The 17,627-nt window shown below is 37.8% G+C and overlaps 1 protein-coding gene across 1 annotated transcript in view; it reads left to right on the top strand.

Annotated features, from left to right (window-relative positions):
• LOC137162626 (protein eyes shut homolog) overlaps positions 1-17,627 on the top strand; it is a 340,220-nt gene that overhangs the window by 257,732 nt on the left and 64,861 nt on the right. The window contains exon 10 of the mRNA XM_067562533.1: positions 9,413-9,534. Coding sequence (XP_067418634.1) covers positions 9,413-9,534 — 122 coding nt within the window. The remainder of the gene's footprint in view (positions 1-9,412; positions 9,535-17,627) is intronic.

Raw genomic sequence — 17,627 nt, 5'->3', positions numbered from 1 at the left:
CAGACACAAAACATCTAATGAATGTGTTGGTGAGTTAATCTCTCTTCCTCCCAAAAAGAACCCCGCTTCCTGTCAACTCACACAGGACAGACAGACAAGTTCTCCTACAACCCACTATGAACCAACCCCCAAAAGCAATACAGATAACAAGGATGCTCAGCACCCTGGGATGAAATACTATGTGCCCACAGAAGCTGAAGTTCTGAGTTGGGTCTGTGTCGTACAGGGTGGATGCACCAGCACAGTTGTGGATGTTCAAACACAGTCCTGAAAACATTGAATCTGCAGTCACAGGTCAAGTAGACACTGCCCTATTATGCTGTATAGACATGTCTTTAAGGTGATTGCCGGAGAAGGCAGATGTATCCAAATGTATTCTGGCAATATTCCGACAAATCCAGGGGACCCAATGGAAACAGTGGGATCTGTGGGCTCTGTGGCTGGATTAACAGAGGTGATTGACTAAGGCTTAAAAATGATTAATTCTTAATTTACAGTATTGTAAAAGGAGGAAAATATGTTAATATTATTAAATTAAACTGTCTTATCAACTACATAATTAATTGGATGAAGATACATGTGTGTATGTGTAGTTTTAGGTGTAGACAAAACTGGTGACAACGTTTGACCCTTGCTACAGTAGTTTGTCATTTGCCTACATTAAGCAAAGCTGTTGTTTTTATAATTGCAATGCAAAACTACTGTGCTATGCATATTGTACACTAAAGGCTATAGTCTCTGTGAAATAATTTTGCTATTTTTCACCTGCTGCATAGGACAATTATCTTGTTCCTTTGAGGCCATTAAAAAGTGCTGATTTGCAGATACACAGTTATCACTCCATTTAACTTAACCATAGCACTGTGCATTATATATATATTTTTTGCAGATAGCTGCAAAAATAAAAGGAGGTAGAAATATAGAATTAGCTACAAAACGATCCATTCTCTTCCTGAAGTTTCCTGTCTCATTCACTACACACTATCTAATGTTTACAACAAATGAGGCAAGGGTCCTACAGACAATATTCTCCTTCACTACATAACCTGGATTCATCTCCAGAAAAAGCTATCCTGTGCAATAAATGAGATAAGGGTCCTGTGGAAAAAATAGTATACAAGCATGTAATTATAGAACTGTATCATGATGCATGCATACAAGGGGGCTGCATTAAGGTTACAAGGCAACTCAATTAATTTTGATATGTTGCTGACCGTGGAAGCCCATTGAGTTTGACTACAAGAAAATGTTCCTTTTTGCAAAGAAACTGATGGCCATATCTTACAGTGGATCAGAAAAGAAAGTGACTTTTTGAGGATCATCTTTGAGGGGAAGGATGCAGGGATGTACTGGGGATAAAAATGCTGGAAAATATTTGGAAGCTGAAGAAAGGCAATGGGAAGATGGGAAAGATCTAGCTGTGAAGGTGAGAGAGAGACCAAGAAAGAAAATCCATAGGCAGAAGACCTAAAATGGTTGAGAGTTCAAATAATTTTTCCTATACATAATAGGATATACCTGTGACAATAGTTGATGTGTTCTGTCCTTTTAAATGGTGTATATTGTCATTTATAAAAGGAAGTTTCATGGTCTCCACAATCAGTCTTTTCAGATACTTCTGCTAGTCTTAATTTTCTGTCTTTTTTATTGCTGAATTTTATAACAATTATCGCCACTTGTTTAATTGGTTAATAGTAGTCAGCAGCTCTACACAGAATCTAAGTATAGAGGTTTTTTCCTATATAATATTAAGGCTCTGTGCACATTGGTCTTTTCAGTTTAAAATGCCTGTTCTTCATGACAGATCCAGAACATGAAAAATTATTTCTACATGAAAGATCATTTTATTCAGAGAAGCTGGAGTTTTTAAAATTTCACTTCTGGCAGGCAGGATCTATTTTAGGAAGGTGATTCATATATGTTTTAACCAAAAATCAAAATGATTAACAGTTTAGAAGAGAACTTGAAAAAGTACCTGACTAAAGGAAAGCTTAAGGTGTTTTGGCTGATCAGAATGACAATTATTGTGTACTGTATATGCTGTTTGATTTCTCTTCCTCTTCCAAATGCAAAGCAGTCTCTTGTCTCCTTACTTTTGGCCAGCATATATGATTTCATATATTTTTCTCTCATTTCTGAAATGGATTTCAAAGAGTTAGAAAGATGTACTCTCAAGTCTCACATATTTATTCTCTTCCTTTAGTATATGTATGTAAGTAGATGGGGCCTTTTGAAAATATTATTATGATAGAAAGATGACTTTAAAATTTCCAGTTACCAGAACTACTTCAGTCAGAAAAATATTGGAAATTCAGAATTTTCCAGTGGTCCAAATTTTGAAATTCTTATTCAGACATATGCACAGGGCAAATTCTAACAAAAAGCTTAAGCATTGCATTGGTTCACTTAAACCTATTCGAAACCTTTAAAGTAAGGTTTACATATTGTAGGGGCCTTGGGCTGATCCCTTGAATGGTTACAAGCTTACTCTTGTAAAAACCTATTGCAGACAATGGGACTTCAATTGAATTTCTGTTTGAATAAGGACTGAGAAAAGATTTCAGAGGCTGTCCATATATAAACCAATTTACTTAACTTACAAATATATTATCATTCTCATTTGAGTTATATATATTATGAATTAACATTTTTGTTAAATTGGTTTGAAATGACAATGTAACTTACAAAGAGAACATAAAAAAGAGAACTAAAAATTCAATGTCTACCATGTGTGTTTACAATAATAAATATTGTATCTAAAATGTTTGTGTGTGTGTGTGCATATAGATTATATCAGAATAGACAGATTTTTAAATTATGTCATGGTACCAGCTATAAATTCAGTAACTACAAAAAGTTTGGAAAGATTATTATAGATAGAGCTGATAGCACCACCTATATATAATCTTTCTTTCTTTCTTTCTTTCTTTCTTTCTCCTATAAAAGCCTCTGAAGGTCAACAAGGGACAAAGGGTTTTAGACACCATAGCCATTCTAAAACATGGTTAATGGACTATTTATTCCAAACCACAGTTCTAGAATCACATAAAGTACTGAAGATTTTCCAAAGGCCTGTGTATGAGGGGGAAAAAACTTAGCCAAATTTAAACATGAAGAGGGCTACTAGATGGCAGGATAAGTTATCCTTTCAATTTAGAGCCTAGGTTTAAATTATAAAGCAGGTAAATAAGAAAATAAATGACACTCTTGTTTTAGTGAACATTTGTCCTCCTAGACCACCACATAATTTTCAACAATTCTACACATCATCCACTCTTCTTTTGTAAGAGGCCCAAGAAACATCACGATTTATATGCACTAGAAGACATGTGTAGGGAAGCTTACACAAACACCTACCTCCAATTTTGTCTGGTTTTCTGGGGCTATTATTTCAATTTAAATGTGGAGATCTCTTGAATGGGAGTAGACAGGTTATTTTACCTCTGTATTTGACACTGGTGTGACAAGTGCTGGAATATTGTGTCCAGTTCTGGTGCCCACAATTCAAGAAAGATGCTGATAACTTGGAAAGGTTCAGAGAAGAGCCATGAGAATGATTAAAGGATTAGAAAACATGCCTTACAGTAAGAGACCAAAGGAGCTACATCTATTTAACGGAATAAAGAGAAGGTTACAAGGTGACTTGATTACAATCTATAAGTATCTACATGGGAAACAAATATTTAATAATGAGCTCTTTAATCTAAGAAGAGAAAGGTATAACACAATCCAATGGCTGGAAGTTGAAGTTAGATTCAAAATGGAAATAAGGTGCAATTTTTTACAGTGAGGTTAATTAACCATTGGAACAATTTACCAAGGGTCATGGTGGATTCTTCATCACTGACCATTTTAAAATCAGGACTCAATGCTTTTCTACAAGATATGCTCTAGGAATTATTTTGGGGAAGTTCTATAACCTATGGTATATATGAGGTCAGACTAGATGATCACATGGGTCCTTTATGGTCTTGGAATCTATGAAGTACCCAATTTTGTTATTCTGGGCAATATTGTGTACTCAAGTTAGGTTCCTTGGGTGAAATCCTGGCCCCATAAGAGCTAGAATTTTACCCTGTAAGTGCTATTTTGGCAAAGGCTCTCAATTCTTGCTTCAGGTCAGATGTTCGTATTGTTATACAGGTATGGAGACATAATGATCAAGATGCTCAAACTTGAGTGCCTAAAAACAAGCCTCTAAATCCATATCCAATAACTTAAATATGTGGCCTGATTTTCAGAAATGCTAAGCACCCCCAAAATCTATTAAAGTCAATGGGAGCTACAGGCATATACCATCTTTGAGAAATATGCCACTTATTTAAGTGCTTAAATATGGATATGGGTACATATCATTAGGCACTTAGGTTTGGAAATTTGGATCAATGTTTCTATTAATAGCTGAGAAGCTCCAGGTCTCAGTAGGCTATTCTTATACTGATGCAATATTTTCATGTTATTAATCTGATTCTCTTCTGCTCTGCATCTTGTGCAATCATTTACCTGGGTGCAAAGCTGGCAAAAAATCACTTTCAAATAAGAATGATGGCAATTTATGCATTTTTCAAAGTATAATCACCACACAAGATGGAAGGCACAATGAAAAGTCTGGTTAAATCTCCATCGTCTAGAATTCCTTCCTGAAGTCTCTCTTTTTCACTCTTTAGCTACCCACTCCACTATTAAAGTGCTATGTTGCAGTCACAATACTTCTACTGGAGGAAGAGAAGGGTTTCCTTTGAAATCTATCAACAGAGTTCCTTAATCAGTTGTTTCATGTTGATCAAAACATCAGCCTTTTAATTTCCTATTCCCAGGGCTGAACTACCAGTCTCTGTCAGTGTCAGGGATCAAACCCAAATCTCATTCCTGGTGGTATAGAGCACTACACTAGGACACTAGGCTAGCTCTTTTTGTTTTTAAGAGCAAGTAGAAAAACTTTGTTTAATTTGGCCTATCACTTTCCTGTGCTGATTTTTTTATGCTGTTGTGTACTCTAGCACCAACTGATAAGAAGCCCTAATGAACAGTATTGTAATTAGAGGAGGGTGTAATTTTGGGAACAAAATATTTATAGAAAAAAAACAGATGTGGTAATACTAAGACATTTTGCAAATTCATGTCTGTTTCACCAAATTGTTCATTTAACAACTCTCCCTTTTCCACTGAGTTCTCAGCCCTTCTGGGCAAAACCCAGGTTAGCCATCATTGTATTGAGAAGACACCAGGGCAATGTATTTGAAAGACACCTCAGTTGCTTCCCAGAGAAATGTGGGAGGTGATCTGTGAGGAGCTTCAGACCATGTTTGACTTGGGGGTCATGGTGGAATCATTTTGTGAATGGAGAAGCCCCATGTGCTCATGCCTAAGCCACATCGTACAACACTTCTTTGCACTGACTTTTGCAAGGTGAATGTCATCTATAAATTTGATATCTATCCCTTGCTGAGGGCAGATGAATGGCTGGAGTGATTGGAGGTCACTTGGTACATCTCCACCCTTGACCTCTAAAGGATACTGGCAAATTCCATTAACATCAAAGTCCAGTGAAAAGATAGTATTTTCTACTGCCTTTGGGCTGCACCAGTTCTGCACAATAAGGTTTGGCCTACATGGGTTGGCATTGACTCTGCAGAGACTTGAGGCCAGAAGGACTATTGGGCCTGGATCAGGACCATCAAGCACATGTGAGGGCCTAGTATTATTGGATGAAAACCCTGGTTTACCTCAAAAGGGGTGAGACCAAAAATTTCCTATTGGAAGCCCAAGTTGCCATGCAAAAGGGGATCCTAGCAGACCTGGGCTGTAAGCCTACAGAAAGAAATAGTTACTCCTAGCACCAATACTGGTGAGTTACTTTGTCACAGATGCCTAATGTGAGACACCTGAGGGCTAATTTGTAGAGGTGAATGAATTCAATTTGGAGGTATTCTTTGGACATATAAAGTGCTATTAAAATGAGAAGTACGATGAGAATACTTTTAAAAAAATCAAACCAAAGCAATTAGTTGACACAGTTGGGCAATACTGGCTGTAATTTTCTGTTCCTCAAATGTGGGACTGAGGCAAAGAGAGACTGTAGACAAAATTGTCAAAAGTGTCAACTGTTTTTGCCTTTTCAGGAGTTCCTTTCTGTTTTGCATTATAACCCTACCATGGTCAAAATGAGAAATCTCCAACAGCTGATAGATATTAATGATACATATATGTGTTTAGCAATGATTAAATATAAACCACTGATTCTTAAACTCAATTGCTGACTCCCTCATAGTATTTTTGATAATTTGTTTAACCCCTTCCCAGAAGAATCATTTGGATACTGAATATATTGCTGTCTCTAATGCCTGGAGTATGTGCAAACCTGAAGTGAGAATAACTATTCAGAAGCCTTGCACAGATTTCTTGGTGTGATTGTGGCTAATACTTTTTCATCTTTTGAATTTGTGTGTCCAGAATATAGTATCTTTCTCTTAGTTGTAACAATTGTTATGCCACTGAGAAACGTGTGGAGATGGGAAGAAACCTAAAAAAAATCTCCAAAACATCAAAATATTTAAAAGACCAGTTGAATTTGGGAACATACATAATGGAAAATATTAACACATGAAAAATAGAAGTGCAAGCTGTAAAAGAAAAATTTATTCTTCCTTTGCTTTGGCAAAATCCCTTGAAATTTGTCTGCCTCTTCAGAGTTCTCTTTACTCATCAATTTCTCCCTTATGTAAAAAACAAAATAAAAACAAACCAAAAAATCCCCAAAGCACTTCTCTAAAACTTTTTGTCTGTTTATATTTTTCTCTGTTTCCTGCTTTCCCCTTTGCCTCAGCTATTTCCTGTTTTTCTAACATCACTTGCCAAATCTGCCCCCTCTTTTTAGGGATTCAGGTTCACACATGATTAATGATACAGAGTTCAGGAGCATAATGGAAGTAAACCAAATATCAGAAACTTTTTTTAAAAATCTGGAAATGACTTTTTCAATGACTGGTGAACATCCACCAGGAATAGAATTTTCCTACAACATTCAGGAGAGCTGGTGCTGGATGCAAGCCAAAGGACAAAATATACAGAGGAAATAAATCTTTTGTTTTCTCTCCTCCTTAGGATTGGTGTAAAATCAGTACACTGTGATGACACTAATCATAGCAATGGTTGTCTTAGTCCCATACAACCCCTTTGACTTTTTGTGGTGGCTTTTTAAGGCTTCTCACAACATACACTAGTCTTACCAGCCATAGTGCCTTCCATAGTTGCCAATCTGCTGTCTGCAGTTGTGTTTCTGCCGCCCTATTTTGTTCAAGTTATGTGTCTGAGGGAGTTGGATGGGTCCTACAGATAATACTTCACTAAACGTCTCTCAGAATCTACAGTTGGCCTTGATTAATAGCAATACACACAAATAATATGTGAATTCTTAGGTAATCAAAAGACAATTGCCAAACTAATGCTTGGTGATGTTTTAAGTGCAGTTACTGCAGGTATGAATTTGACCCAACAAACCGTCACTATTTTTCAATGGATTTGTTGTTGTTAGAAACTTTATTATTTGTAAGACCTTTCCCATTCCCTCTTTGTCAATCTATGATATGTCTCTATGCAATCCTTTCAGATGGGAAAATAAGATAAAGATACATAGAAAGACATCAGCATTGCACAACCCATATTTTTGAGAGGTTTTTTTTTTTTTTTTGACAGAATGTTTTCTCTTTGTGATTGCTCAGTTTAGATTTTTATAAACGAAGGAGCCAATTATATAATCTTTACTGTAAATACAAAATTAAATCACATACATCTCAAGAGGGAGAGTCTATCTGTTGTAGGAAGCAGTCACAGCACATATTTTGAAACAATTAATCTCCTAAATTCATATTGAGACACTTGATGTGATTTTCAAGGGTCCTGAGCATCTGTAGCTCCAGATAATGTTAACAAAATTGGTGGGTGGCTCCATACATAAGAACATATGAATGGCCATTCTGGTTAGACCAATGGTCCATCTAGCCCAGTATCTGTCTTCTGACATTGGTAAATGTCAGGTGCTTCAGAGGGAATGAATAGAACAAGTAATCATCAAGTTATCCATCTCATTGGCCATTCCCAGCCTCTGGCAAACAGCAGTCCCTGCCTATTTTGGCTAATAGCCATTGATGTACCTATTCTCCATGAACTTATCCAGTTCTTTTTGGAACTCCGTTATAGTCTGGGTCTTCACAACATCCTCTGGCATAGAGTTCCACAGGTTGCCTGTGCATTGTGTGAAGAAATACATCCTTTCATTTGTTTCAAACCTTCTCCCTGTTAACTATTTTTTATTATTAGACTTTAGGAACTTAATTTTGGCCCCAGTTTTGAAAAAATGCATTAAAAATCCAGAAGCATTTTTCTCTTTTTGTTTATTAGTGGTTATCAGGTTGCATGGATTAAATAAGTTTAAAAATCCTTTCCACTAAGACCCAGCACTGAAATAATTCACATTAGCCATCTTTAACTTGGAAGTGTTTTCCTAACTTTTGGTAGAAGGAAGGGAAATTCTGACAGAAGCCATCATCTTGCCAAAATAAGTGATTTGAGCCTCTGGTGAACAGAAGTGCTTGCCTGCAGCCCATCTCAAATTAATATTCATTTCAAAAGATGTTCTGAAGTGTTTCTCTTTATATACAGTATAAGCAAAAAAAGATGCTTTATTTTGATTTTCAGTTTTATGAGACCTTTCCACATGCATACAGATGCCCACTAATAAATAACTGTGAAATGATTACCAAACAAATTGGAGTGCCTTATGATTTGGTTTAACTGCCTTGCAGATGAATGGAACTTCCCTGTGATGTCTGTCATTTAGAGATGAATATGCACAGTGATTAAATATTTTATGCACTTCAACCAGTGATAGATTCTGTATTCATACCTCATGTTAATTATTATTTTTAATATTGTCATCAGAATGCTGGAAAGACTTATATTTTCACATTCTTTAGTCATTACCTAGTGTCTAACCAGCTAGATGCTGCACAATTACATTACTAATGTACCATTTAAAGTGTTAAGCCTGTCTGACAGATCTACATTCCTCACACCTGCTTACATAACTTTATACGTTTTAGAATTTAATACTGACTGATACAAACTCCTTGGTTAGAAAGGCATGGTTTACATTGTATTACATTTTCATGAAACAAAATATTTATTAAATAATATAAATTACAAATTTTATGTAATGTTATTTTCAGTTTACTACTGGGCCAAGCTATCATTATGTTTTTGATGCTCTGAAACTTCAAAACTAGGAAACAGGCTAGTGTACTTGTTCAAAGACCAAGAAAGTACAACAGCCAGCAAATGTCTCTTGTTGCAAATGTACTCAAATAGACAAAAATTGACATTGAGATGATTTATTTTTCATAATTCATTACAGAGCTACCGGTGTGTGTGCCTGCCTGGTTGGGAAGGAACATTCTGTGAATATGAATCCAATGAATGTAACTCAAAGCCGTGCAAAAACAATGGCACCTGTACAGATCTGTTCAATAACTATCGGTAAGCATCTTCATCTTCCTCGCTAAATGATTAACTTTCTGCAATAACACACTAATTCCCCCAGTTATTCGTTTACACCTGCAATTGGTGAATTTAAAATTACTGCACAGAGCTGAACAACAATTCTGTTATGGATACAATACTACAAGTACTGACATGTTCATTTGAAATCAGCAGCAATAATGAATTGCAGATGGCAAGTGAAACAAATGAATCAATCCAAAACCCTTAACAGGTAATCCAATCCAGAACTGCAGCTCATCAAAGAAAATATGAAATATGGAATCTCTTTCTGCTGTATGTGTCCCTTAGCTTCAGGAGAAGTTTTTGGGATGGATAGAGTGGGAGTGGGGGCACTTTTATCCTATGTAACATGGAGAGATCTCTGAGATTATGTCACTGCTGCCACCTTGTGGATGAAGATGACAAAGTAATATTTTAGCCTGACCATTAGTTACAGGCAAAATAAGAGATTGTGAGGATCTGACGAAGAGAACAGTATTGTCTTTAATAGAAAAACATGAATCAATCTCAAATCTTTATTTCCATCTAATATGATGTTTTATAAAATCCTTCACTTGGCACAGTTAAAACAATTGTTGCTTGCAATCAGTATTTGTTAGTCATTGCTATACCTAGTGTTTGTTTCATTTTTCATGACATCAGTACTAACACAGTCTTTCTAAAGCTGGATGTAAATTCTAACAGATATAGACTTAGAAGCTGGAAAAAATTACAACAGAAGATAATTATTATGTACAATTTTATTATTTGTTGTACACTGACAGTGTGTATGGCACATTATATAAAATAGAAAGAAAGATGGAGAACCAAACAGAAGGAATATAAATTATTAGACAAATATTACAGTTCACAAACATAGGTGTGGGTGCTCAAAAGGAGTTAAGCACCTAAGTCCCCGTTTTCAGACCACTACAATGGTCAAAACTCCCACTGAAACCATATAGGTCCCTAAACTCACTTGGCACCTAAGTTTTTTCAGTAAGAGGTCTCTATCCACCTATGTTTCTACAACTGAGAATGCACACTGGTGCCTCCCTCTAGGTATCTGGACACCTATCTCTTGTCTAAACCCCAGGGAGAATCATAAATCAGGGGAAGATGGGTGTTCAGCTGCCTAAGTTGCATTCAGGTCCTGATCCAACAGGCACCTTCTGAACAAGCCTACCAGATCTGACCCCTCAGATGAGTTCACACAAAACCATCGGGATGTGTGTGTGTGTGTGGGGGGGGAAGGGGTAAAGAATGATAAATAATTAAAGTGTTATTGGAACAGGGGGACTGGATCCAGGGTGAGCGCTCTAATCACTAAGCTAAAGCATCATTTTTATGCTTGTGCTCTCTCTGGCCCAAATGACTCTTCAAGGCTTTGTGAATCACAGTGATTTTCTGGGGGCAGGCCATAGTGCACTGGGTAACCAGAAGATGAATATAGCACAAAGTCCTGCTATATTTTTGTTATGACTTTCATGCTCATTTGAAATGTAAATTTTGATAGTATTTTGGGTGCTTGTATTGGAGAACTATAGCTGTAATGGTGTGATTTGGCATATTATTTAAGATTCCAATCCCATAACAGAGAAATAAAACTCCAGTGAAGTAGAGGAGAACTGAGAGCTGTGTAAGATGGTTTGGGGTTTTTTTACTCTTTCATTTCTTTAACTGTATGACGTAAAAATACTTTAAAAATACTCCATAGCTTATTTATAAGTTATTAACTAAATATCATCTTAACTAATGTCTGTATGCTCTATAGATGTGATGAGCTGTTACACTACTGCTCCTTTGCACCACTTCAGCTGGTGTAAAGGGCCATAAGCCAGTAATATGCCCTCCAAGGAATACCCTGGTGGAAAAGGACTCTCTGGAGATCATTGAGCTATCAGAAAAGCTCTTACTTGTCCTCACATCCCTGGAGCCCTTATGTTACCAGATTTGCCCATCATCTTGGGGTACACTCATTTATTAGGGTTACTTTCCTTGGGGCAGTTGTAATTCTATTAATGTACTGCTTGTGTTACTTGTGTTTGTATACGGAGCTTTATTTCTCCCTTCTGCAAGTCCCCTCCCAATCGAGCTACCCTGCAGGACCTAAGCTTCCCAGGGATGGGTTCCTCCAGCCCCAAACTCAAATAAACACACACATATACACACACACATTCACAGATTAACAGAGTGCGTCTGAGCGGACCGGGTTTATCAGCACTCTCAGCTGACCCCTTATGTCCCTGAACTCAGCAGGCTGAGTTGAACAGCACTTTCCAACTGCCACCCTTATATGCACCTGGCTCCACACCGGAATAGAATACATCTTGAGCCGGCTGGGTCAAAACAGCACTTTCCAGCTGCCACCCTTATGTGCCCCTGGGCTTAATCAGGCTGGGTTACATAGCACTTTCCAGCTGCCACCCTCATATGCCCCTAGACTCCACAGGCAGGGCAGAGCAGCACTGCCAAGCTGCCACCCTTAAATGCCACAGGTTTAGCACATTGCTATCCCCACTCTCACTCTACAATTATTCTAGTAATAACCCCCTTAATGAGCAAACTCCACAGGATTTTGGGTGCTACAGGGATCTTTAGCTTAGGTAAGAGAAGCTTTGCTGCAGAGCAAGATAGGGAAACCAAAAACACGAAGGAGTAAATGAAGTTTGGAGAGAGTTTGGCAATCAACTTGTTATTTTATTGCCAGGTATATAAAACTTATGATACTAATAGCAGAAGGAGAGAAAAACAACCAAACAATTACCATATTACATGACTTCAGTTGGGGTATTGGGGAAATCTAGCCCAAGTTTGATTACAAAAGTCAGGTTTAGAAAGTTATACCTGGACTGAGAGAGAGAGAGAGATCAAATTAGGTCTGAGGGAAAAAGTGGGCTTAACCTGAGAAAAGAGAGAGAGAGAGAGAGAGAGAGATGGGGTCTCACCACTCAGCACAGCTTGTACCAATCAAAGGTTCCTAGGAGACAGGCTGTTCAGCTTAGGGTCCGGAGTGCTTAAGACAGGCAGAGCCCCCCAACACGATCAGTCAGGAAAAGGTGAAGTGCCAGTGGAACTGATGCAGCTTTTTGGATCTAGGCATCAGAACAGAAGTTTGAACTTGGGTAGGAGTTTTTGTAGGGAGGAAACAATGGTTCAAGGCAGAACACTAGGTTTGTTTATGGGTAAATCAAGGACTCAAGGGAATATATCAGAATTGTTTTGTTTATTCTGGACAATAGGAATTGATCATTCCTGGCTATCGGCAGTGTCCTTTGAGGGAGCTTACAATGCAGTCAGGCAGATTCAGTGTTTTGGATATCAATAAAGGATCTATGACTAGAATTGGTCTGATAACTGCTGAGCTGGGTGTGTGTAGGTGTGGGTTCATTAACATCTGGAGCAGAGATCTCCCATCATGCCGTGCTTCCCTGCTTCGCTGATCCCAGAGTTCAGTGCGGTCCCTGCCTTGAAGCGTGGTTCTTCATTTGGAATGCTAACAGATATGTTTCCTTGTTCCATCTTTGATGCAAATGAGTCTTTCTGTTTTTCATTTGGTGTGCTAATCAAGATGCCTCCTTCTTATATCTTCAATGTAGATGAGGCTAGGGGAGTTGCCTTAATCCTGTCATCCTTATTCGGAGGGGTTTAGGTGTGTCTCCCCTGCCTTTTCATTGCTTTTGGTAAATCCGTCTCTGATCCGTTCTGGTGCAAACACAGACTGGGGGTGGTGTGGGGGGGTGGTTCAGGTGAGTCAGACAGTAGGGGTTTTGTGCCCTGGTTCCCCAAGAATACGGAGCTGACAGGTAACACTTAGGGGTGTTACCGCAGGAAGTGGTCATGGCTGCTATAGTCTAAATATTCTTGGTTGCTACTTGGGGTCATTGCAGGTGAATGCAATCAAAGGCAGGATTGAGTCTCCATTTTATGCTTAGCCAATAAGAGAGGCACAAAGGTGGTTTTCCTCCACAGCAGAGAGTCAGACACTTTATCTCTCCAGTAAAAAAGAATCCCTGTTGAGACGTTCTAAACAAATATTCTTAAGGTAATTGGTTTGATTTATAAATATTACACACCCTTTTCTTCAGAACTGTATGACATAAGAGAACAAGCAAAACAAAAATAGTCATGGTTAATGACAAGTCTAATGGTAGTAAAAGTAGAGATATTCTTGAGCCTGGAAGTCTGAAACCAAGTCTGCTGTAAGGAAAATGTCCCACAGCCAAATTCTCCACTGGTACAAACTAGTGTAACTCCATTTGTCGGTGAAGCTGCTCCAGTTGACACAAATAGAGGAAAAAGGGCCATCTTCCGCATTCATTTATTCTAATGCACATGTTGAAGCTTCTCACTCATGTTTCTAACATCTGGTGTCAGTTTAGATCTTGTCTGTTACCTGTTCCCTACCCCTGAGTCAATAGTCTAGCTTTTTCTACAATTAATTAAATCATTCAGTGTCATCATACTTAGGTTTTTTTTAATTTTGAAGATCAAAAATCAATTATATTTAAGCTTATTGGACAAATTGTAATATGCACTTTAATATGCACTTTAATATGAATTTTCCGTAGTTTTACTTAGATCTGGAGTCAAATTCTGGAGATGGAGGCTGAGATTTTCAAAAGTGACCAGTGATTTTGAGTGTCTTAAACTTGGAGAGCCCAGCTTGAGACACTGTAAAGGGGCCTGATTTTCAGATGATGGGTCCTTAGCATTTTCTAAAAATTGGGGCCCTTTAAATTGCCTCAAACTGGGTACTCCAAAAGTGAGACACCCAATATCCCATGGGAAGTAAGTCTATGGGAAAAAATAGTACAAGAGAGTTGGCAGTTTTTCAAAGAGACATTATTAAGGGTATGAGAATAAACTACCCCGCTGTGTAGGAAAGATAAGAATTATGGTAAGAGACTAACATGGCTAAACCAGGAGCTCTTCAATGATCTGAAACTCAAAAAAGAGTCTTAAAAAAGTGGGAACTAGGTCAAATTCCAAAGAATGAATATAAACAAATAACACAAGTATGCAAAGACAAAATTATAAAGGCCCAGGCACAAAATGAGTGTAAATTAGATAGCGACATAAAGGGTAACAAGAAAACATTCCACAAATATGTTAGAAACAAGAAGACGACTAAGGAAAGGGTAGGCGTGGGAAACATAACAGAAAATGTGGAAATGGCAGAAGTGATAAATGATTTTTTCTTTCAGTTTTCAATGAAAAGGTTAGTAGGAATTGGACATCTAATGTAGTGAATGTCAGTGAAAATGAGGAAGGATCAGAGGCATAAATAGGGAAAGAACAAGTTAAACATTTCTTAGACAAATTAGATGTCTTCAAGTCACCAGGGCTTGATGAAATACATCCTAGAATACTCAAGGAGCTGACCGTGAAGATATTTAGTGATTAGTGATTATCTTTGAAAAGTCATGGAAGATGAGGACTGGAAAACGACGAACACTGTACCATCTATAAAAAAAGAAATAAGGAAACCCGAGGAATTATAGTCCAGTCACCTTAACTTCAGTACCCAGAAAGAAAATGGGGCAAATAATTAAGCAATCAATTTGAAATACATAGAAGATAATAAGGTGATAAATAACAGTCGGCTTGGATTTGTCAAGAATAAATCATGTGAAACCAACCCGATAGCTTTATTTCACAGGGCAACAAGTCTTGTAGATGTGGGGAAACAGTAGATGTGGTATATCTTGAATTTAGTAAGTAATTTGATACTGTCTTGCATGACCGTCTTATAAACAAACTAAGGAAGTACAATCTAGATGGAGCTGCTATAAGGTGGGTGCATAATTGCTAGGAAAATCATTCCCAGAGAGTAGTTGTCAGTGATTCAGTCAAGTTGGAAGGGCATATCGAGTGGGATCCCACAGGGATCAGTTCTGGATCTGGTTCTGTATAATAGCTTCATTAATGATTTAGATAATGTCATAGAGAATACACTTATAAAGTTTGTGGATGATACCAAGGTGGGAAGGGTTGCAAGTGCTTTGGAGGATAGGATTAAAATTCAAAATGATCTGGACAAATTGGAGAAATTGTCTGAAGTAAATAGAATGAAATTCAGCAAGGACATAAGCAAAATACTCCACTTAGGATAGAACAATCAGTTGCACACATACAAAATTGGAAATGATGCCTAGGAAAGATTACTTTGGAAAGAGATCTGGGGGCCATAGCAGATCACAAGCTAACTATGAGTCTACAGTGTCACACTGTTGCAAAAAAAAAGCAATCATTCTGGGATGTGTTAGCAGGAGTGTTATAAGTAAGACACTAGAAGTAATTCTTCTGCTCTATTCCGTGCTGAGAAGTCGTCAACTGGAATATTGTGTCCAGTTCTGGCTGCCATATATCAGGAAAGATGTGGACAAATAAGAGAAAATCCAGAGAAGAGCAACAAAAATGATTAAAGGTCTAGAAAACATGACCTCTGAGGGAAGATAGAAAAAACTGAGTTTGTTTAGTCTGGTGAAGAAAAGAATGAGAGGGGACATGATAACAGTTTTCAAGTACATAAAAGGTTCTTACAAGGAATAGGGAGAAAAATTGTTCTCTTTAATCTCTGAAGATCGGACAAGAAGCCATGGGCTTAAATTGCAGCAAGAGTGGTTTAGGTTGGACGTTAGGAAAAAATTCCAAACTGTCAGAGTAGTTAAACACTGGAATAAATTGCCTAGGGAGATTGTGGAATCCCCGTCAATGGTGTTGTTTAAGAGCAAGTTAGACAAACAGCTGTCACATATGGTCTAAATAATACTTAGTCCTGCCATGAGTGCAGGGGACTGAACTAAATGATCTCTTGAGATCCCTTCCAGTCCTACAATCCTATGATTCTATGAATATCACTTGTTACCTTTGAAAATTATGGCTGATATTTTTGAAAGTTAATGGGTGTGATGGATACCATAATTCTCTCTGATGTCTTTGAGAATGCCCAGCCATTTAATGCATCCAAGAATTTGGTGCTTACTGCTAACTAAAAAGATCAATCTCTCTAGAACCAAAGAATAATTCTTGATTGTTGTGCCTCAATACAAGGCAAGAATTAAATTAGATTCAATCTCAGAAAAAACTTCCTAACTGTACGACAATAGAACAGACTACATAGGGAGATTATGGAAGCTCCTTCACTGGAAATTTTCAAAAGGAGGCTGGTTTACCATCTGTCTAGGATGATTCAGACACAACAAATCCTGCATCTTGGCAGATGACCCTTGCGGTCCCTTCTAACTCTATTATTCTATACGAATTTTGGTATCTTTACCTTTTCTACTTTCCTTGTTACAGTTTTTTTATTACAAAAGGTATTAATGGATCCATCAATTTTTCTTAATTTTTAAAGAACACCATGACTAGAATTCATGACTTTGGAGATGATCAATTAAAACCATTAACCAAGAAAGCTTGTATTTTTTCTTCGAGTAATGTCCCCATGGGTGCTCCACTGTAGGTGCTGCAGTGCCTTTGCGTCTGGAGTTGGAGATCTTTATTAGCAGTGCCCACTGGACTGCACATGTGCACCTCCCCTGCCTCATATGGTGCCCAGGAAGTATATAGCGCTGTGTGGTCTGGCCTCCTGTAGTTCCTTTTTTACTGCCTGCGGTCTGGAATGGAACTCTTAGCAGAGCCTTTTTTTGCCTCATCCAATTAGATACTGCTGTTCAAACTCACAGCTAGTTAGCTTTTTCGATTTTTTTTCTTTCTTCCTCTTTCTCCTTTCCTATATATGATAAATGTGTGTGTGTGCATACACATACATTTTCCTGTATTATTTGTCCTAATTTCTACAACCCTTAGAATAGTGTAGCTTCCTGTTGTTTCCACTTTTTTCCCTTTGGGTAACCTCTTCTCAACTCTATTCCCAATTATCCTGGCTTCAAGAGATGCGTTTCCTGTGGGGCCACTTTCCCAATAACTGATGGCAATGCACAATGCATTCATTGCTTGGATAAGGAACATGTCCCTCTGAAGTATTCCCACTGTCAAGACCTGTAACCCAGAGTGAGAAAGGACAGGGACATCAGATTAAAATTAATACTGATGGAGAAGTCCCTTCATGCAGCATCTGATCC

This window comes from Emydura macquarii, unplaced genomic scaffold, assembly GCF_026122565.2.
Source record: "Emydura macquarii macquarii isolate MOO-44397 ecotype Brisbane River unplaced genomic scaffold, CSIRO-AGI_Emac_v2 contig_2437, whole genome shotgun sequence".
Lineage (NCBI taxonomy): Eukaryota > Metazoa > Chordata > Testudines > Chelidae > Emydura > Emydura macquarii.
This window is presented reverse-complemented; position numbering and strand designations above follow the sequence as displayed.